Source organism: Diabrotica undecimpunctata, chromosome 4, assembly GCF_040954645.1.
Source record: "Diabrotica undecimpunctata isolate CICGRU chromosome 4, icDiaUnde3, whole genome shotgun sequence".
NCBI lineage: Eukaryota > Metazoa > Arthropoda > Insecta > Coleoptera > Chrysomelidae > Diabrotica > Diabrotica undecimpunctata.
The window spans coordinates 156,394,832-156,419,241 of record NC_092806.1 but is presented as its reverse complement, the minus strand read 5'-3'; the positions used below and the strand labels follow the sequence as shown (position 1 = coordinate 156,419,241).

The 24,410-nt window shown below is 32.2% G+C and overlaps 1 protein-coding gene across 2 annotated transcripts in view; it reads right to left on the bottom strand.

Moving 5' to 3' along the window:
- Positions 1-24,410, bottom strand: part of Skel (DM13 and DOMON_DOH domain-containing protein skeletor) — a 158,380-nt gene that overhangs the window by 108,883 nt on the left and 25,087 nt on the right. For both annotated transcript variants that reach the window (XM_072530675.1, XM_072530674.1), the window contains exon 2: positions 17,831-17,971. In XM_072530675.1, the coding sequence (XP_072386776.1) occupies positions 17,831-17,971 (141 nt within the window). The remainder of the gene's footprint in view (positions 1-17,830; positions 17,972-24,410) is intronic.

The window sequence follows — 24,410 nt, the reverse complement described above, 5'->3', positions numbered from 1 at the left end:
GTTGTCACGTAAAATCTTCGCCCGTAAAACCGACTTTACAGGCAACCGATTTTTTTTAATATTAAATTTGAGCTGCTCAATTAAATCGCTGGATTGCATTGAACACGTATATCTAAAATGCTTTAGATTTAGTAAGTATAAATTACAATTTTCTTTCACAGTTTTAACTTTAAATTTCTGTATAAATTGTACAGTTAAGTGTTATTTCATATGGGCTTAAACCACAAATTTATGGTAACAAGAAAAACATTAAACAGGTTAAGTGCCACCATATTGAAAATTTTAATGTCTTCATTGGCCAAATACTTTTTTTGGTAAAATCAGGTAACTTTTTCTGTGTTTTAATTTTAAAGTAGACAGATATTTTTTTTAAAAATAATACTTGCTTTCATTATTTAAAATGATAATTTTTTATTTGCAATAATTTTTTATGTGCCACAGTTTATAGCCCAGTAACATTTGTAAGTTTTTGTAGCATGTCCCGAGTTTGTAAAAGGATAATGATATGTAAGTTTTCTTTGTTATTTTTGGTACAAGTCTCTGTAACTATTAATTTAGTATTTTTTTGTGCCATCTGCATTTTTGTAACTATTTATGGCGAGACACAATAAATGTTTAGTTTATTTCTCTGAAGCATTTTGTCTTTTTATTTTAGAAAAGTCTCCTAACCATTTTCGTATTTCTAATAGTTACCTCAGTAGTTACAACTAGTTGTTGTAATCGTTATAATTTGGCACCTCGAAGCGGCGTCCTTTTTAAATTGTTAGAGGTCCTTCCTGTTGTTTTTTGTCTGTCCATTTGTCCCAACAGATTCATGTTAGTACCCCTTTGTTTCTTTTTTGTATTTGCCCCAATACAACCCCATTGCCATTCACTTATCCACGACCCAGCTCTCCAAACAAACCCTGAGTACTGTTCGCATATGTATCGTTTATTTTGCTTGCCCTATCTCCACCCCAATAATTTCTGTCCCCAATTTTCAACCCCCCATAGTAATACCCTATGTGGTAGGCAAAATATTACGTTACACACTGATCACAACAACGAACTGATAAGTAATTTATTCACCCAACCACTTGCCGAAAGAAGATTGAAGAGAGTATGTCCAGAAGACCTACCGCAATAATACTTAGAGAACAGTCACTGGACGATACCTAACTCACGTTAATTTACTTACAGACTATTTACTTATTACTAGACTTCGGCAAATATGCAAATAAAAATGTAGAAAATATGCGCATAAATATGCACGTGTTTACCCGAAAATATGCAAATATTTTACAAAATATGCATACAAATAAATAAAAAAATCGTAAAATAGTAACAATTTTATTAAAAAAAAAAGTGTACATAACTAAATATTTCCTACTATTCATTAAGATTTACATTTATTTTAAGTAACTACATCATTTTTAAGTATGAATAAACTTATTTAGAATTATGGTAACAATAAATGACCAAGTGGTGTTCAAAATTTTCTAACAAAAACTTGTGGCTTCTGTCTGAGTACATATATTTATATATGGAAAAACTTCGTTCAACATCAACTGATGTAACGGGAGCATTTTTCAAACTAACCAAAACATTTGGTTCTAAATTAATTGTTTCCGAAATATTTCCAGCTAGAACACTGACTACTTCAGAAAGAATATGGTAACCTTTATTTTTTTCCATAGTAGCTTCAAATTTTTTTAAAATATCTTTTCCAATATTACCTCTAACGTTCCGACAACATGACGCAAATTCTTTTATTAATGCTGTACTTTCGGACAATGACAGTTTTGGTGATTCTAACTGAGTAATTGTTTTTTGAACAAAACTAAAATTTGATTTTATAAATGAAAGTTCTTGTTGAAACAAGTTACTCTGAAAAGTTTGTTTAGAATCCAAAAGAGATTGGGAACTTTCATCTGTTAACGTATCAATTATGTTCTTTATTTTAACAAAATGATCTGCATAAAAATTAGCTGCTTCTAACCATGTTCCCCATCGCGTTAAAATAGGTTGTGGTGGAAGAGGAATGTTAGGTAGCATTTCTTTATAAAGTTGAATTCTTATAGGAGATTTAAGAAATACTTTTTTGACACTGGATATCATGGTATTTACAAGAGGAAACTTTTTTCGTATTTCCTCTGCAACTCTGTTTAATCCATGCGCTACACAAGTAACATGTATTAAATCTGGGAAAAATATTTTTAAATTTTGTCCTGCTTTCACCATATAAGGAGCAGCATCCGATAAAATAAGCAGTAATTTATTAGAAGGAATAGTTGTTGGAAGAAAAAAAGTTGCAAATGTTTCTTGTATAAAACGCGAAATTGTTAAAGCATTTGTTTTCTCAAGTTGCTGGCATGAAATAAGATGAGATTTTGGTAAGGTATCTTCTTTAAGAACACTAATCAATAAATGAGCAATATACTTTCCTGAGGAATCAGTGGTTTCGTCTACAGATATGTAAAAATAATTATCTGCAATTTCTTCCTTAATATTAATTAACACCGACGAGTATAGCCCGTTCACATTATTTCTTCTTAGAGACCGATCACTTGGAACATTAAGTTTGCAATATTTTTTTAGAAACGAACTAAAATTTACATTTGCTAATTTTGAAAGCGGTATGTTTGCAGACACTAATGCGCGACACAAGTCTTCATTAAAAGTTTCTTGCTCATCTAATTTTTTTGAAGTAGATTGGAAACATTTAGCCATTGAAGTTTGATGTTTTCCTCCTATTTTTCCTTTTTTTGCAATGTGTGAAGCAGTTCTCACATGTTGGTCTATCTGAAATTTCTTCTCACATGCTATCTATAAATAAAAATAAAAACCTTTATTTTAACCCAACCTTTAAAATATAAAAATATACAAGGTGTTTTTGGTTAATCAAATAACTGGTTTGGAAAAAAAAACACTCGCTAAGTGTTTTAAATGCAGTATTAATCCACAAATTAGTTTTTATTACTAACCATTAGTACATCATATAACTTATTTTAAAATTCAACAAAAGTTTTTTTTTTGTTAATTCAATTACAATAAAAATAATTGTGTTTTAGAATAGCTGACTTCATAAAAAAAAGTAAAGGTGAAAAATTTTTCTAAATACACACCATTGTATTGTACCATGGACAATTTTTTCTCACTAAAGGAAGCTATTTTTCATTTAAAAACAACCTACGAGTACTAAATTTCAAGTAAATACGTTTATTGGTTTTAAAGTTATTGTTGTTATTAACTAAAAGAATTTAATTTTTTTTTAATTTTAACACCCTGTATCTCGAAAAGTAAATAAGTTTGACCCCTCATTAACTATATCGTTTTGTTCAATTTTTCGAGAAGTATCTACAGTCAAACGTTGTAAGTGTCATTTGGAAACACCCTGTATGTATGAAATATTAGATATTTAATAGAAAATATTAGTAATCCATGCGCTACACAAGTAACATGTATTAAATCTGGGAAAAATATTTTTAAATTTTGTCCTGCTTTCACCATATAAGGAGCAGCATCCGATAAAATAAGCAGTAATTTATTAGAAGGAATAGTTGTTGGAAGAAAAAAAGTTGCAAATGTTTCTTGTATAAAACGCGAAATTGTTAAAGCATTTGTTTTCTCAAGTTGCTGGCATGAAATAAGATGAGATTTTGGTAAGGTATCTTCTTTAAGAACACTAATCAATAAATGAGCAATATACTTTCCTGAGGAATCAGTGGTTTCGTCTACAGATATGTAAAAATAATTATCTGCAATTTCTTCCTTAATATTAATTAACACCGACGAGTATAGCCCGTTCACATTATTTCTTCTTAGAGACCGATCACTTGGAACATTAAGTTTGCAATATTTTTTTAGAAACGAACTAAAATTTACATTTGCTAATTTTGAAAGCGGTATGTTTGCAGACACTAATGCGCGACACAAGTCTTCATTAAAAGTTTCTTGCTCATCTAATTTTTTTGAAGTAGATTGGAAACATTTAGCCATTGAAGTTTGATGTTTTCCTCCTATTTTTCCTTTTTTTGCAATGTGTGAAGCAGTTCTCACATGTTGGTCTATCTGAAATTTCTTCTCACATGCTATCTATAAATAAAAATAAAAACCTTTATTTTAACCCAACCTTTAAAATATAAAAATATACAAGGTGTTTTTGGTTAATCAAATAACTGGTTTGGAAAAAAAAACACTCGCTAAGTGTTTTAAATGCAGTATTAATCCACAAATTAGTTTTTATTACTAACCATTAGTACATCATATAACTTATTTTAAAATTCAACAAAAGTTTTTTTTTTGTTAATTCAATTACAATAAAAATAATTGTGTTTTAGAATAGCTGACTTCATAAAAAAAAGTAAAGGTGAAAAATTTTTCTAAATACACACCATTGTATTGTACCATGGACAATTTTTTCTCACTAAAGGAAGCTATTTTTCATTTAAAAACAACCTACGAGTACTAAATTTCAAGTAAATACGTTTATTGGTTTTAAAGTTATTGTTGTTATTAACTAAAAGAATTTAATTTTTTTTTAATTTTAACACCCTGTATCTCGAAAAGTAAATAAGTTTGACCCCTCATTAACTATATCGTTTTGTTCAATTTTTCGAGAAGTATCTACAGTCAAACGTTGTAAGTGTCATTTGGAAACACCCTGTATGTATGAAATATTAGATATTTAATAGAAAATATTAGATACTTACAATTTTGCCACAGACTGAACGGTAGATTTTTCCCATATCCATAGACAGCTCTTTATAAGGTTTAATCCAAGTTGAAGCACTGGTTGTTTTAGGCATTATAAAATCACAATCTTCCTTTTTGTTACGCACAACGAGTGTTTACGCTTTGAATATCAAAACAAAAATGATTTACAAATCTGAGCATCAAATTATAAATGTTTAGGTACCTAATTCAATAAACTGGGAGATTTTGGAAAATCCCTAAATTAGGAACAAAACTATTAGCCGTTTACCTGCTGTTAAGATACAATAAATTGTAGATATATTTGGGGATTAGATCATAAAATGCAAATGAGCGAACCCTTAGCGATTATCCAATAACTGAATGCCTCAGTGACCGAGACTTTCTAAGAATGTTGAGGGCTACTTAAATTCATCTTCTTTGAAATTGTAAATGTTTTGTACCTGTAGAGATTACGTACTTAGATCATGTCTTGATTAAAATGACTACAAAATTTTATACAAGAATTGAAATAAATTGGTATGTTTAAAAATTTTCAAATACAGTATAAAAATCTGAACTTTTATGCACTTTATGCAAACTTTAATACAAATATGCCAAAATATGAAATATTTGCATAAAATATGCACAATATGCAAAATATGCAATATGTATATTTGCCGAAGTCTACTTATTACTCTCTGTATAGAGTAGATTGTAAACATGCAATGTAACAATAAAAAAAATTCGGAAGTTTATTCAAGACACGTAATTATTTCATGTTTAAAACTAAGTAGTTTCAAAAATAAAAATAACGTACTTAATTAAAACACAGTCATCAAATAAACACGTTTATCCTTTGTTATCTGTCATTACACAAAAAAATTCGAGTATCTCATTTGCCAACCCCTCTTAGAAGTTATAACTTTTCGGACCTTTCCGGCACGAAAAATCTTCAAATATTCACTAAGAATCCCCTTTAAAAGGTTTTAAAAAAGGAACGACCAGATAATTTTCGTGATAATACTATCTAAGCCTAATCTCGTGTCCTAGAAGGCTTAAAAAGAAAAAGGACCGGAAGTGTTAATAAGATTTCCTAATGTATTTCACAAGGTTTCATTTTACGCTTATTTATTTTTAAATTTGAGGAAAGTGGATAGCAGGAAAAGTTTATTTCTTACGTAGGGCAAATATGTAATGAATTTCAAATAAAAGGTTTTCAATGTTCTTTTGTTTTAAACTTTTTCTTAAAACAGAAATCACGTTAATATATATCTATTGTTACAAATGATCTAACTGCACGAGACAGTTTAAAATTTAGAAAAAAACACCTAACAGTGTTTAGTATAGTTCCAAATCGGTTAATACAGTAGACTCCCTCTATAACGAGAACTGAAATGACAGACTAATTACCTCGTTATAAGCCGATCTCGTTATATCAGACAATCATAATACTGTGCATACATATAAATCTGTAGTTTTCTAAACCATTAACTTCCTATAGTGAAGCCATTCGGAGCAATATTAGATGCTAATAAATATTGTTTGAATGGCGTTTATGAAAAAAAGTTATTTACTTTTATTGTCAATGAAATATATTAAAACATAAAAGAGTTGTTTACTTTTATTATCAATATTATACGTTAAAACAAAAAAGCTGTACTTATATTTTTTTCCAACTACATAATGTATAAATCGTATTTTCAAGGATAACATAAACTATTGCTTCTGAAATTTTAAGAACTCTGTTATTTTTAACTGCTTTAAATGGTCCAGTATGACAGATATGATATTAGTATTCCACTATGATAGAATGTATCATACTAGTATATTTTCTAAAGATTCTGTTTGAAGAGGTATTTATTTATAGCCACGACAGGACTAAAAACGTAAAAAACACGTTTTTGGATCTTATTTTTTCTCGTTATAACCAAATTTGCCTCGCTATAGACGGTTATAGTTCAATAGAAATTTCACGGCACATCTAATGTATCTCGTTATAAGCGAAACCTCGTAATAACCGTGTTCGTTATAGAGGGAGTATACTGTATTACGGTTATAAACAAAGTAATTATTAGCTAAAAAGAAATAAGAATAAGACTTCTTCTTCTTCTTGCTCGCTGCGGCTCGGAACAGCTCCATTGAGGTTTTCTTAAACCATGTTCTTAAATTCCGCAGTCATGCTATTCTCCTTCTACCAGGTCACCGCTTACCTTTGACTTTACCTTGCAATATAGACTGCAGCAGGGAGTAACGGTGCTGATTTCTCATAACGTGTCCCAGATATTGCAATTTTATGCGTTTGATCGTAAACACAATCTTTGGTTCCTTCTTCATTTTTTCTAGAACTTCCTTGTTCGTGATCCTTGCTGTCCATGATATTCTCAGCATTCTTCTATAAAGCCACATCTCAAATGCTTCAAGTTTTTTAATAGTGGTGTCTGTAAGCGTCCATGCCTCCGCCCCGTACAACAACACAGAGAAAACATAGCATCTCAAATGTCTCATTTTTGTATCTAGGGATATGTTGTGACTTTTGAAGATGGCGCTCATTTTGTTAAAGACCTTTCTTGCCTTTCCTATGCGGCACTTTATTTCCTGTACATTGCTCCACTGTTCGTTTATAATAGTTCCCAGGTAGCAATACTGTTTTACTCGCTCTATCTGCGTCCCATTAATGTATATTGAGCCCCATTTATATTCTCCTTGCTGATAATCATTTGTTTCGTTTTGTGGGTATTAATGTTTAGTCCGTACTGTTGACTGTACTCGTTTATTCTGTCCATTAGCCTCTGAAGTCCCTCTAAACTATCTGCTATCACCTTGGTGTCGTCGGCATATCTAACATTGTTTACTCTTTCACCATTTAGAAGGATGCCTTCGTCTATTCCGTAAAGAGCCTCGTTAAAAATTTTCTCTGAGTACATATTAAATATCAACGGCGATAGGATACATCCCTGTCTAACTCCACGTAGTATTTTTATGTGATCTGTTTCTTTTCCGTTAATTTTCATGTATGCGGTCTGATTCCAGTATAGTTCTGAAATTATTCTGAGGTCCTTGTCATCCAGGTCTGCTTCTTTTAAAATGTTTATCATCTTTTGATGTTGAACTCTGTCAAATGCCTTTTCATAGTCGATCAAGCACGCGTATATGTCGCAGTTAACGTCCCTGCATCTTTGAATCAGTACCTGTACTCCGAAAAGTGCCTCTCTGGTACCCACTGCGTTAATGAAGCCGAACTGTCTGTCCGATATTTGTACCTCGCACTTCTTATAAATTCTTCCATGGATGACTCTAAGAAACAGTTTCAACATGTGGCTCATTAGGCTGATTGTTTGATATTCTTCGTACTTTTTAGCCCCCTGTTTTTTAGGTATCGCTATGAATTCTGATTCTAGCCATTTATCAGGGATGATTCCTGTATTGTATATTTTATTGAAGACAGCCGTGATCCAATTTATTCCTTCTTCCTCCAAGAGTTTTAAAAATTCAGCTTCGATATTATCAGGCCCTACAGCTTTCCCTACAATACAGACCCCTACAATAAGACTTACTCATAATCAATTTATTCTCCCATTAACGATTGGTTTCGCATACTATAATGTGCTATGCATCTTCAGGTCAACGGTACATGGTAAATTAAATGCTAAAAATATAATGTACCTGTCTGGTACAGAATTTACAGCAATTATGCCAATATTATATGTGTGTGATTATTAATTTATGATTTTAAAGTTGATTAAATAAAACAAAATAAAACTTAAGTGAAAGAACAATCTAGTAAAATTAAAACTAAATAAATAAATATTACTTACATGCCGATACAAGGATTATTATTAAATGTTTAAGAACACATAGTTAAAAAACTGTTATGGCAAACTGGTCACAGGTGATCATATCATCGGTTTTACTGCAACTAATAACGAATAAAGGGAAAGTTCTTGAGGGGAAAAGATATTTTAACAACTAAACTAGGAATGTAGGTATTATGTAAACTGTTTGTTGAAAATTAAATGTGATCTGTTATATTATTTAAAAGTGATTTATATTTATTCAAGAGGTATATTTTAAAAATGTGTGTTACTTTATTGAAATTATTTATTTAGAGCAGACACCAGTGTGGTAATGTAGAAAAAGATAGATGTTCTATTTTTAATATAAGTTTGGGTGTGCACACCCAAACTTATATCAAAATTAGAACATCTATATTTTTATATCTTTCTTTTATATTCTTTTTATACATTACATTCTACATTTTCCACATTTTTAAAATATACCCCTTGAATAAATTTAAATCACTTTTAAATAATATAACAGATCACATTGAATTTTCAACAAACAATTTACACAATACCTACATTCTTAGTTTAGTTGTTAAAATATCTTTTCCCCTCAAGAACTTTCCCTTTATTCGTTATTAGTTGCAGTAAAACCGATGATATGATCACCTGTCACCAGTTTACCATAATAGTTTTTTAAGTATGTTTTCTCAAACATTTAATAATAATTCTTGGATCGGCATTTAAGTAATATTTATTTAATTTCAATTTTACTAGATAGTTTTTTCACTAAGTTTTGTTTTGTTTTTTTTTTAATAAATTTTAAGGTCATATTTAATACTTACACACATATAATATTGGCATAATTGTTGTATATTCTGTACCAGACAGCACCCTAATACGGGTTATTATATTTTCAGCATTTAGTTTACCATGTACCGTTGACCTGAAGATGTATAGTAAGTTATAGTATGCGCAATCGGTCGTTGGTGGTAGAATGAATTGGTTGTGAGTAAGTCTTATTGTGTGTATTGCATCTATTGTGTGAATCCACATTTTTTACTGTCCTACTGTCTTCTTTGTGATCTTTGATAACCTCCTTTTTATTATTGATGTCAATATTATGTATGTTGTATTTAGTAACGTTATTCCTCTATAATTTTCACAAATTTGTTGGTCTCACTTTTTGTGTATTGTTATGATATGCCCTCAAAGTTCCCTGGCATTTTTTGTTCTTTCCATATATTTTTCAATAGTTACATACTTACTTGTATTCCTGATCCTCTATTATCACTGTTCCCTCTCTATGTTTCATTCCGTACATTTTGCCTTTGTATGTTTTGTTTTGTTCTTTAATCTTTTTGTAAAAATTTTTCGTATTTCTGTTTATTTTTTCCTGCTCTATTTCCTGCATTTTTTCGCCTACCCATCTTTTATATTGCCTTATCACTTTCTTAGCATTCTTTCTTAATTTTTCATATTCTTCTCTGTCTTCCTCTTTATATATTCGTAGCCATTTAATTTTGGCTTACACTTTTTTCTGTTATTTTTCTAGATTCTTGGTTATACCATCCGTTTTTTGTTTTGTTCCTGCCTCTTCATATTTTTTTCTTACTTCTTCATTACTCATTTTATTAACATTCCATTTTTTATGTTGGTTTTTTTGTTTTGTTTCAATTTTATTTTTTGTCTTATAGTGGCTGTGACCATGTAGTGGTCTGAATCTGCACACGCTTCTCTAAATGGTCTTACATTTTTTATTGACGATTGTTTTCGTTTACTAATTATTATGTGCTCAATTTTACTGTATGTTTTTTGATCTGATGACCTCCATGTTACCTTATGTATTTTAGGCTGCTCAAATTTTGTTAAGCTTATTAACAAACTTCTTCTTATTGCCAGGTTACATAGTCTTTGCCCATTGTCATTCGTGTTTTAGTGTATTGTATGCTTTCCTGCAATTTGTTGTAAAAAGTCTTCTTTTGCAATCTGGGCATTGAGGTCTCCTAGTACAAATATGACATCTTCTTTGGGTATTTTTTCTATCTCTTCTTTGACCCTATTATAAAAGATTTATTTTTCGTCTGCATTGCTTGTTTCTGTGGGGGCGTATAAGTTTAAGACCGATCGGTGCTGCAATATCTATTTTAGACTTTTTGAGTTCTTTTCCTATTTCTAACATTTTTTCTGGAGCTAGCATAGTTCTTATGTTCCATATGCTTATTTTCAACTCTTTATATTTTTTCTCCTGTTTTTTTCGTCTTTTATTTTTGTTTTCTTGCCTTTCTTTCTTTATTTCACTTTTTTTGTACCCGAGTTTATCTGCAATCATTTCCTGTTTCTTTGCCTCGTCCATCAACGAATAATGTATCCTTTCATTGCTTGCTAGTTTTTTGAACCACCTCCAGGATGGTCCTCCAGCTAGTTGGTGTTCCTATTCCATCTCTTTTCTCGACCATCTATTATCAGTTTGTTGGATTTAATTTGGACACGTTTACCTTTCTTTATTTCGTACTTACTTCTTAATAACTAAATAACAACTCCAAATTTTCCGCATAAAATATTTGGGTTTTCTTTCTATAGGTATATTTTAACTAAAAGCTTGGTAGATACCTAGATTATTTTAAAGTCCCAAAAAAAACTTACTTTCTTAAAGAAGTCTTTATGACATATACGTCCGATCATTTTCATTAGGTTATCAAACAGACATTACCAGTAGATCATATATTGTTCGAACAGTTTTTTTAGTGTACGTTACTTATTACATTGAGAGCCGAAACCAAATTATTTACTTGTTTACCAACTTACAGAACAAGTAATAAACAATTCAAAATTACATAATCCTCCTGAGACGAAACCCTCTCCATAATTTATAAGCCGTCAGTCAAAGCTTTTTTCCACGTGTATAACTTATTTTCACCCCAATTTAACCCCCAAATGTCTCTCAGAATTTTTCACGCCATTAGCATTTTTTTCTTTCGCCCAAATTCCTTTTAGTGAGTACGAAAAGAGAAGAAAAGGTAATTTATTGACAATTTTACCATAAAAATGCCTCTCAGGCTTTCTACTTGGCGCGTAAATCAATCAAATACATTTTATTGTACGATTGGTTAGTCTCAGGTTCTGCATAAAGTTATTAGAAGTGTCTACTGTTCCGATAGGGAATTCTCCAATTATATAGAATAATATTTTGGATATTATTCCACAAATTTTCAATAACTTATTTACTAGGGCTGCTACATACGTTTTGATATATGGTAAGAAAAAATAAGAATAAACCGAAGGGTAAACAATGTAACAGAACATCGTATAGTACAAAATCAAAGAGACCAATATGTATATATCGGCATAAACAAATAATGGTGGAGATGGAAGCATTGCACTGAAAAGTTGAGAAAATGGAAAATGACTAGAAACTAAAAGACCCAAAGGTCAAGACAATAGTGGTACACTTCTTTCAAATCAATTTATTTAAAATTCTAACTTATGACAATTATATACTTCAAAAACTCAAATGCTACTGTTCCTTAAACTGTCAACTCCTTGTGTTTATATACATTTTCTGACATTTCGGATATTACTAGACATTTCGGGATTTTCTTTGTAACATCTGGATCATTCTAAATTTCTTTAATACTTTTTAATTTTGTCAAGGGACTTGTTCTATATAGATATACGGAACTGTCGTAATACTGCTCCCTCCTTTATAGTTATTCGCCTCGAATAACTAGTCTATCAGAGACCAATTGAAGTCAACAGGGTGGATTAGTTCCATGTTATGACGCTGTTCTGTCGATATGAACTACCTTTGGTTTACTTCTAGCTGTAAACTGGATGCGGTAGATTAGATCGTGTATTTTTTGCATCCGCCTTCCCTTTCTAAGTCCGCCTAAGTCCTTTCTTACGTGTGGGATTGTATAACCGTACTGGGTCACCTCTATCGAAAGTTGTACTAGTAGTATGCATGTCGAGCCTGGTCTTGGCTTTATCACTTTGAAGTTTCAAACTTTAACGAGCAAATTCGTAGAATTTTTCCAATTTTTCTCTCAATTTTTTGATGTACGTCAGAGGTAAACTTTCTTCTTCGTAAAGAGGCAATCTTCCAAAAATAGGAACCTTCGCTTCTCTTCCAGTGATCATCGTCGATAGAGAATAATTGGTTATTTCATGTTCGGAACTTCTATTGGCTAACGAGAATAGGGAAATTAAAGTGTCCTATTCTTTCGATTATCAGCGATAAACATTGAAAGGTATCGACAAACAGTTTAGTTGTGTCTTTCGACCATTCCGACACACAGACACACACGCAGTGATCAACCCTGCCCCTAGGAACATGTGTATACCAGTGTAAGAATGGGATCCACATGTCCGAAGATCAAACCGGTCACACCTCGCTAGTCGAAGTGGTACCTATCTGACCCCCAGGCTTTTCCACCACCCCTCCTCATCGTGTGACTTACGTGAGGAGGCTTATGATCTGAAATTGACTTAAGATGCCCTGGGTAATAGGACATCCTCGGTTTTTAGTGAATGTAGTTATGGCCTGACGGGCTCCTTCTATATTTGCTATATAAGGTAAATTTAAATTTTTTTTTTTTTTTTTGGACTTCCTTGTGACTTCGGGACTATAAAATGCCTGGGCAACAATTCTTTCCTTTTTTCCTTAATCCTATATTTGTGTGCGTGTATTGGGGTGTGCATTCAGAAGTATATAATGCTCTCACACACCCCGGTGTATATTGGACTTATAATTACCTAAAAACCTAAAAAACCTAAAAAGAAAAGCGTACCCTCTCGCCAGAGTTTTTTTGGTGTATTTTCTGATTGACTGCATTTCTTTGCTTGTTCTTCTTGCAACCATCTCATTCTTTATTTATTCGTTCGAGTTCTCCCTATATCAAGCTATCTGTTGTTTTGGTCTTCTGTGTACCGTCCTTATGTTTTCATTGTAGTTAGTCAGCTCTCTTAACATTCTGCTTGGGTGGTTTCTTAGTCCGTTGAAAATTTCATATGCTCTCTCGTCTAGCGTGCGTAGGATTCTTGTTTGTCCTGAGTCTCTATATACGTATCTCAAGGGTACGTACCTTGGTATCTTAAGGGCATCTCTGACTATTTGATTCTGAGTGGTCTGTATCTTTTCCTGTTTGTTTTACAGGTGTGTCCCCACGCTGCGGATGCATATGTTAGGACTGGCAGGATAATACTATTCGCAACCCTGATTTTGGTTTTAAATCGTAGTTTACTTTTCCTTCCAATAAGTGTCGAGAGCTGACTTTTTAACGCTTTGGCTTTGCGTATTTGCTGATTGATGTGCTCAGTGAACGTTAGCTTCTTGTCTAGATGTACCCTAGGTATTTAGCCTGGTTGGTCCAGTCTACTGGGGTGTTTTCAATTGTAATTTCGCGATTTGGTACACTTCTTCTGTGACTAAACATTACAGCCTGTGTTTTGTCTGGATTTAGGGCTATTTTCCATTTTATGCACCATCTTTGGAATCTGTTTAGTGCTCTTTGCAGATGATTAGCTGCATGATCCGGGTTTCTCCAGCTAACAGCTATTGCTGTGTCGTCAGCGTAAAGACTCAACAGAGAGCCTGGCTCTTTTGGCGTGTCGGCCGTATAGATGGTGTACAGGTAAGGAGACAGCACCGCTCCCTGAGGCACACCCGCCTCCAGGGTCCCGACTTCGGATAGGGTTGCCCCTATTCGAACTCTGAACCTTCTGTTGGCAAGATATGACGCAAGAAGGCATGTCATCGCCTCACTGTAACCAAATTCATTCATTTTATAGATGAGTCCATGGTGCCAGACTCTGTCGAAGGCTTTGCTGACGTCCAGAAGAGCTGTAGCTGTGTACATTTTTTCATTAAATCCTTTGGTGATAAATTCTGTAAGTTGTAGTACCTGTAATTCACAGGAGTGTTCGCTTCTGAACCCGAATTGAGCCTCTGGTATGGTTCCTAGCATTTGTGATTCTTCATTGAGTCTTCTTAGTATGACTCTTTCCGCTATCTTGCTTATAGATGATAATAAGCTGATAGGTCTGTAATTTTGCGGAAATGTGCCGTTTTTACCAGGTTTTGCAATCATTATTACGTGTGCCTCTTTCCACCTATCTGGGAAATATCGTAGTTTTAGCATGCTGTTTATTATGTTAGTGATATAAACAATAGCTTTTGTTGGTAGATTTTTCAGCGCCCTGTTTGTGATGTTGTCGGGTCCTGGGGCTTTTTTGGCATTTGTCATTTTTATAAGTTCCTTTATTTCTTCGGGAGATGTATGTGTAATACCTATTCTGCCCTTTTTCCTTCTAAGTCTTCTCGCTGCTCTTTCTACCTCTTCTTCAAAGTCTATGTCATCGTCGGGGTGTTCGTTGTTTCTACACGCCCTTTCTAATTCGTCCTTAATGACTTCGGCTTTGTCGATTTCCGTATGGACAATCCCGTTTACTTCGTGTAGGGGAGGTATGGGTTTATTGTCCTTTCGGAGGATTTTAGATAACTTCCAGAAGGCGGATTTGTTAGGATTTAGCTCATCGATATAGGAGTCCCAGCTTTCATTTCTATGATTTTGAAGTTGTTTTTTCACTTCCCTGTCTAGCTCAATTGCAATCCTTTTGTCTTCTACCGTTCTTGTGCGGTAGGCTCTTCTTCTTTTCCGGTTTTTCTCTTTGATTAGGTTTTGAAGTTCTATACTTATATCCCTGAATCTTCCTTTTTGTCTTGTGATTGTTTCGGTTTTGAAGCTGGCATCGATAGCATTGTTTATTGCTTGTTCTAGTTTTATTACACTATCTTCTAGTTCTGTAATATTATTAATTGTTGGGATGTTACCGATGTTCTCGCTCACAATTCTTCTGAAGTTTGGCCAACTTATCTTCTTTCTGTTGTGGGGCTGCAAATAGTTCAATTCTAATGCACCCAGGGTCAGGACGATTAGGTTATGTGTCGAATCGCCTTCATTTAGAGAGTGTATCTCGTATTGTTGACCCACGTTGTGTAGGATTGCAATGTCAAGATACGTAGGGAGTTCTCCGTGGAAACATGTCGGTTCTGTTGGTCCGATGACATGTGTGTTCGGTCTGTTCTCGAGATGGTTGCAGAGATATCTTCCGTTTCGGTTGGTCGTCCTGTCAAACCAATTGGGGGATCTAGCATTTAGGTCTCCAATAATTATAGTTGGCTCTTCTGAGTTCAGTATTAGGCTCAAATCTTCGTTAAAAATCGGATCATGTGGTCTGACGTAAGCTGACACTATTTTTAGTGTTTCGTTGTTGGCCTTAAGTCGAATAATTGTGGCTTCCATTGTCACCAGTCCGTCTGGTGTTGGGATGTGCTCGTGTATTCGACCATTCCGACTGATACTGCATCGCTTCTTGATTAGGAAGGGCTTCAATTTCAGGTAATTTTGAAAAATAATCCATTATGACTATTAAATACTTGTTTCTTCTTTCTGTTATCGGTCTGTCAAGTACAACAAAGAATTTTTATTGCAAGTCGATCAAAAGCTTTCCTCAAAAGAAATTGTTCCGTTTTACCACGACTTTTGGTTCTAGGGCGTTTTTACTGTTACATAAATTAAATTTATTACACCAATCTTGTACATCTCGGCAACAATTATTTCAGTAAAATCTATTACAAACTCTGACCAGTGTTGTTTTGTCACCAAAATGTCCTCCAGAAAGGATGCTACAAAGTTCTTGTAACACACTTTTAATATGCGATCTTGGGACTACCACTTGCCAACTGTTCGTAGCTACTCCATCGGAACTTTCCCGAAGTTTAAATATACTAGATCATTGGAAAGATACAGAGATTCCCATTGAGCTCAGTAGACCTTCATAGTTCCACCGCATTTGGTTATTTTCTGCTAAATAGGTCTTACTCCATTTTTAATCCATTCTTGTATGACTTTTAAGTCCTTTTCTTTTTTTAAACCTGTTTAAGGTTTACCAGGGAAGTCTGATCATTATCTTCTTCTTGTTTAACTGTGGTCTTCCGGAGACTTACTTCTTCGGTACTGTTCTCTTTTTCTTAATGCTGATACTGATTTTAAACCTGTAATTCATTCAAAGCATCTTGAAATTCTTGTAATTGTAAATTGTTCCAGCTTCAAAGTTGATACCTGTTTTCTTAACTTTTCTATTTAATTTTTACTATCGCTAGTTGGTCCTTCAAATGTACAACTATAGATTCCAGAGTATCTTTTCTTTTTCGTAGTCACTCATGGGAAATCAATTTCTTAGAGACTCATATCTACTAGTATTTCTGTCCAGCTATTTATACTTATATAACTACTATACTTGTGCTTGGTGCAACTAGGAAAGATGATAAAGCTGTTTTGTGCTGATTCGACATTAGTTACTGAAACAATATCAGATAAAGAAACTTAAATATTAATTTTTCTTTCTGACTTAACTATTTGTCTTTCTAAATTAAATTCACTTTGTTGTTCTTTTATTTTATTTTCTAAATCGGTTTTTTAATCGTTGTGTTGTTATTCTAATTTATCTATTCTACTAGTAGTTTGACTAACCTCTAATTAATTTTTTTTATGAATTTGAGACAAACTAATTATGATTTCTCTTCTCCTCTTCCTCTTCTTGTCTACGCTTCTCCTTTTCCTCTTTCTCTTCTTGCTTACGCTTCTCATTTTCCCCTTTCTCTTCTTACCTGCTCTTTTCGAAGGGGTGGTTTATCATACCTTGGAAATATGCTTCCAAGCAAAAAGAAAACTTTTGTATTCAAATGGGAAACCATAGATTTTTGAAAATGGGCATGGTAAAATACTGTTGGGGCCTGCTCGGATCATGCATTTTGGGGCGATATGAAATATATTATATTATCTGTAGTTTCCAAATTTTCTTCGATACCAAGCACACCATATATATGAATATATATATATACATATATATATATATATATATATATATATATATATATATATATATATATATATATATATATATATATATAATTGTTCTTTTAATGAACTTTTAAACTATGTTTAACAATATAGCAGGGAGTAAAATAGAAAAACTAAACAAAAATTGTCAATATAGAATTTGTTCTGAATACACAGTAAATAAAATAAAATTTTGAATTATATCCTTGCAATAATAATATCCTCTATAAATATAATTTTTTTTCTTGTGAAAATAAGTTACTTTAATATTTAAACCATCCGCATGTTTTTTCAACTTTAGACACTCAAATAACTTCCTGACAACTTTTTATCACTTAACTAAAAACTTCCACATTTCCTCTTACATTTTAATAATCTACAGTAACATTCTGCATCTAATATTAAAAATTTTATCATACTTCAAACTTTTCGTCACATTCAGAGAGGACGTAAAGCAAATTTTAAAAATCTTACCAGGTCCTTGTCCGTCATAAGTGAAATCCTTGATGTACAAAGTCCTCGCATCCACTGCGTAAACTTCACCGGAGACGCCGTGGTGTAATTCGGAAAGTTTTCCTATGAGTTTTCCGAAGTACTGAGCTCCATGGCAGTTCTCTGCAAATAAAGTTAACGGGTTAGGTGGGGTTTTTAGACTTTATATCAGTGGCGTCTAGTGTATTGTTATGATTGTCGATTTATAAATTTGGAAAAATCTTTTAAATATTATATATGCAGGAATCTGTTTTAGAATTAAGATAAAAATAAGAATAGTTTTGTACTCCAGTGAAAAGTGCGTCATAGTATTTAAAGGATTTCAAGAACTGTTAATCCTCAATAGATTTGACAGGACAAAAATATAGGTGTGAGTTTTACAAAACAATGAACACTGAAAATTAAAATACGGTTTCGGGTTTTTCCTAATATTAAAATTTATATTATAAGCCATTGTACCTAGAGATAAGTAGTAAAGATTAGGATTTTAGTCAGAAATATTTGCATAAATGGTTTATAATAAGTGAGGGGTAAATTGTTTTTCTATGCAGTTAAACACAATAGATTTCGATATTGGTTATTCCAGATGGGCCAGGATAAGGTAGATTTTGTGTCAATAAGGAACTGGTAGATATTTTGTTTGTATAATAAGACGAAAAGTTGAGCACTATTAAAGTTGTGTTAAAACAACTTTAATAGAATATTAAAGTTGTGTTAAAACAACTTTAATAGAAATCAAGTAAAGGACTCACTGTCAGCGTAAACATCAAGCCAATATCATAGTCACAACAACCTTCTTTTTGGCCGATAAAGGGAAAAAAGTTTTTAGTTTTTAAAGGATAGGTATATCCTTCAAACGTCAATAAACTGAACATGTAGTTAAGATTTTTCATAGTCATTAAATAAAATGCTGTTTACAATAGCATTTATTTATGTTTGTTTTTGTACCATTTTTCAATGTTTTATATGTTTGTAATTTTCTAAAATAATGACCAGCTTTCGATATGGCATTATCTTCGCATTGTAAGTATGATCATATTAAAGGACTGTGATTTCTCATGTAACTAAACTGTAGCATTCCCTGATGATGTTGGTGACCACCAACGATATATTGGAATTAAAGAATAAAGAGTACACATACCCTATATATATATATATATATATATATATATATATATATATATATATATATATATATATATACATATATTTCAAAAGTATTCAACTAGTAAATGCAGAGGTTTAATCTGTCATTTGGGTTGGCAAATAAAAAAAAACAGTCGGCTGCTTCATTGGTTTAATAAAAGACGTTTCGCTTTATAGTTCTCAGTTTATCAGTTTTCTAAAATATAAATGACAAAGAGTTTATAAGAAGGTCTATACAAATGTTTATAGTCCATAACTTATAACTCAATGTGTAGTTTATTATCGATGTTGTATGTACAGTAAAATTTAATCAACATTTGGAACTAATTTAAAAAAAACACACACACACACACACACACACACAAACTTTATTCAAAGATAAGAAGATTTAAATTGAATATTTGGCTTTATTTATAGATGTTTCTCCAATGAAGACAAACAAAGCACTGATTTATTGCAATAATTGCAAACGACGCAATACCGAAAATTTAAAGAAGCATTATGTCAACCGAATTCCAATTTCTAAGGTTTGAGACACATATTTCGAACTTCTACGGGGGTCGTTGAACAATTAGTTGGACGGGTGGATTTATATAGCAGAAATATTTGATATTTTCTTTATGTAAATCATTTCATACAGGGCGGTATATTAGGCACTAGCTTGCCTTACCTATAACAGTTTATGCTCGTTCAAACTAAAACATAATATGTTTCGTCTTTGTTAAGAACTCATCAGGTAGAGCTAGAACCGAAGACAGACTGAGAGAAGGAACGCAAGCATGCAAATAAATTTCGTACTTGACGGTACTCCCGCTATATAGCGTCAGCAAATTTAGATGGCAGAAATTATACACAATAGCATCCTTAGTTAGAGTTTGTGAAAATTTTAATTTTTAACTTTTTCCCTAAAAAAAAACTTTTTAAGTATTCCCAATAAAAATAATCTTTAGGATTCAAATCGGGTGAAAGAGAAGATCAAGTAGTACAAGACTTACAGACTATATCGTTTTGATTGCTAGTAATCCTGCAGAACAACAAGAATTTATAAGCGATCTAAATGAAGCTAGCAATGAAGTTGGCCTAAAAATGGACAAAAACAAGAACCTAGTACATCGAGCTAGTGGATGTCCAAGATGTAATAATAAACAACACTGCACTTGAGACAGTAGACGAGTATGTATACCTGGGACAATTAATACATAAATCTGGCTCCTTAGTTCCAGAAATCAACAGAAGAATGAAACTGCTTAGAACTCTTTTAGTAGAAATGCAGTTATATTCAAATCGAAGATGCAACTTCAGCTGAAGACAAATGCATTCGATTAGTGTATACTACCAATCATGATATACGGCTGCAAAACTTGGACACTAAAGAAAGAGATAATATCGAAACTCAAAGTCACTCAAAGGTCAATAGAGCAATGCATGCTAGGTATAACAAAGAGAGATCAAAAAAGAATATAATGGATAAGACAGGAAACCAACGTCACCGATATAATCCACAGAACTATATCTTCATCGTTATCATCATCATTATGGCTTTACAACCCTGCATAGGATTTAGCCTCCTCAAGAATTTCTCTCCAGTCATCCTTAACCATCCCCTTTCTCCGCTAAGCACGTATTCCCATATTTCTCATATCTTCATCGACGTTATTAAGGAACCTTGTTTTGGGTACTCCTCTTCCTTTTTGAATGTCTTTAAAATATGTAATATGACTAAAGGACATTAAAATGATTAAAATGATCCACTAAAATTACACTGTGTTATCCAAGAGGCGCCAAGAGACCAAGAAGACGTCGCAATTTAAGATAGGACTATGACATAAGGAAACAAGCGGGCATAACATGACATAGAAAAGCGAATATTAGACAGTCGTGGGCAGAAATGAAGAACCGTTCATCCATAGAATACTCTAAGAATGATATTCCGTTTTTATTTTGTAGAAAAGGGCAATATTTAAAATTAGAGCAGGCACTATAAAAAGGAAAGCCTTTTTAAAATCGAACCATCAAAACTATCCTTCCTTTTTTGGGACGCTTCACTACGAAACAACATCTCACCTTCATTATATTATTCCTTTTTGTAATGCACGTTTTTGAATTACCGTGTGTTTATAAATGTCACTAGCATCGTCTCTGGCGAAAAGTTCTCTCGAACTAGACAGAAGTTAGAAAGAATAGAAGTTGTAATTTATTTCTAGGAAAGTTTTTAAACTTTCCGGAATGTATTTAAATTTGAGCGCAAATATGACAAAAATAATGACAAATTTTATATTAAGATTATTTTTTATCGCTTTGAATGAACATCCGTCACTCACTATCCCGTTGGAAAAGGAAATAGTTATAAAACGCTTAACAATGACAAGAATATGACACTATTACATATTGTCCTTAAATTACATTACATTAAAAATAGTCAATATTAATTTAGAAAGTATTTAAGAAATTGCTCATTTTTGGTAATTTTTTAAATACCTCTTAAGGGATCATTCAGTAATATTTCTGCAATATCACGAATTATTTAAAAAATATATTCCCAATTATGTCAATAATGTCATAACCGATAAACGATATACTGGATATTACTGGATATAACGTGCCAATTTTCACCGATCGATGCTAATAATATTCAAAATTCCATTATTTATTCTTTCCTCTTCCAAAGGAATTCCAGAAATCCGTCTGTACTACCATCTGGGTTAACGATCATTTTTAGAGTTCCCAATGGACATTCCGATGCGACGGTTTGCCTTCGCAGACCCACTACAGACTCCCGAGACTTATATGGCACGCCTTTCTAAGGAACATTAAAACGAATATATTTCCGCTTTTTGCAGGATTAATGTTTCCATAAAACTTAGATAATATCTATCTTTATTTCTGAAGGAACGAATTGTGATATATACAGTAAATGGGCAAAAGTGGCTTTTTGTATGAGGTCCATCTACGCAATACATATATATATATATATATATATATATATATATATATATATATATATATATAATTATGTAAAAAATTAAACCTTTAGGAAAAGTTGCTATTGCTTTGTTGAATTAAATGGCCAAATATATGGCCTAGGACAAATTCGTTAAAATCTCGACATCATTTAATAATCTTGTATAATGATATAATTAACTTTCTTCTAATTGTTGATATTTCTGTGGTGGATAACATTTATAATGTAGAATTCACCAGAATCTTACCGTCTTATATCACTGATATCTCCCTCGTAATATATATCACATCTGTTTATTTTTATATGCCCATTATTAGTATGTCTCTAGAATATAAACTCGTCAGATTTTTTATATTCTGATTTCCGAACGCTGTTTCCTCTGCACTAATAAAGCTCTATAAATTTTTAATGGGTCAAGTGCCTCAATTCCGTTTAAAAGATGTTTATAAAAGATTAAAAAGCTTTTCTTTAACGATTCCAATTCAATTTAACCGATTAAAGACGTTACTTAATTGAAATACTTTGAGTTTGTTTTTCATTTACTGAATGCCGTTCAGTATACTTTAAAGAAAGCTATCCTCAATAATCAAGGTGAACAATGTTTAAAAATGTTTTTAGTTGTTTGATGTAACATTAAAGAAAGTTGATTAAGTCGCTTAATCTCTGTGTTCAGTCATATTCTTTCCTCTAAGAGTTTATATACATTAAGAATTCAGTTTTTACGTATTGATCTGTATCAGCGGGAAACTCTGAAGACCAAGAAGCAGAGACTTTTTGGGAAGATTTAATACAAATAATAAATAAAAAAAGCGAAATTCATAATAGTTACAGAAGATTTTTATGTAAAAATCGGAGCAACACAACAAGGAGATACATATTACATTAGACAAAAACCTTCTTTGCCTAAACATCTTTTTTAAAAATCAAAACAACGTAAATAGACCAGGATTCCCGAAGTTACAGAACTGAACGAATTTTTTACTGAAAGAACCCAAATATTGGTGAACGCGCAGATTAAGGTCTGCTTGCCATTATGTTCGGTAATGAATTTAGTACTAAAAATATTTTATCTACAAATTAGATGCGCGCGCCGATTGAGTACTAAAACTTAGAGCACGTTCTTTAATTTCTTGTACTAAAAATGATAAAATATTAACTAAAAGTGATTTCAACTGGTCTTAACAATGTTTTAAACAAATTATTATTCATTCGTAAAAATTTTTATATACCAAAGGGTCTTCTACTAATAATTCTTCATTCAATTTATTTAATATTCCTTTGGATAACTTTCTTCTTCTCTCGATCCATTTTTTTGTTTTGTTTCCTGTGTGTTTTGTTTACTCTAATCATAAAACAAACTTAATTGTTAGATTATCAATACAAAATTGGTAAAGCGCACGCCTACATGCTAATTAAAATTAATATAGTTGCAAACACAAACCCACATTTTTCATGCTAAATCGACTCGAGCAACTAACTAATATTTTTAGTACTACTACTACATTAGTACTACTACTAGTAGTATTTTTATAACTTGGACTTGCACTGAAATTAGCATAATGGCAAGCGGACCTTAAGATAAAAATGAAAACAGAACGTAACATACTAATCAAATAAAGGAGCAATTTTCAAATCATACCAAGAGAACTGCCCAGTATTAAAACCAAGACGAATAAGACAAATGCCTTGGTGGAGCAGACATGTGTAAAAATTAAGTGTTATAGTCTTAACATCAATAATCATTTATTCTTTTCGATACAATTATTAATAAACAACACTCTTCGATATTATGTTACCGCCAATTCTCATCATTTCAATGTAAAAATTATTAAAAAAGGTTTTGTTTTCACGACTACAAAATGTCACAAAATAGTTCCTCTAGTATCTAAACTGCTTTGACTATTTATTTAAGAAAAGAGGTACTAATGTTTACCATGAATGGGTCAGAAAGGCTTATTTGTTTTCGGAATACGTCAAAGGGCAATAAATCTTTTAGCTTTATTGTTTCATATTATAAATTTTCTTCGTAAATGTATCGAAAAATGGCTTCTTTCGTCTTTAAAATGGCTAAAAATAATAATTTTGGTGGTTTTTCTTTCTTATAAATTATCGTATTGGAACGGTATTTAAGGCTTTTGCTCTTGATTTCCATGTGGCACAGTTTATCCAGTCTTTTCTTCATTGTATAATGGCTTTATCCAGACCACTACTTTCGAAGAATGGAGTTTTTTATGAAACTAATAATGAAGGCTAATGATGAACCAAATTTGATTAAAAATGTTTTATTCACCGATTAGTCTTCTGTTTCGTCAGAACGGAGACACAATCCTTTCATTACGAGGTATTGGACGAGGGAAAACCATCACAGAAGTGTTGTTTACCGACCTCAAAATCCTCAAAAAGTTAACGTTTGGACTGGCATTTTAGGAGACCACATAATAGGTTCAATTTTTA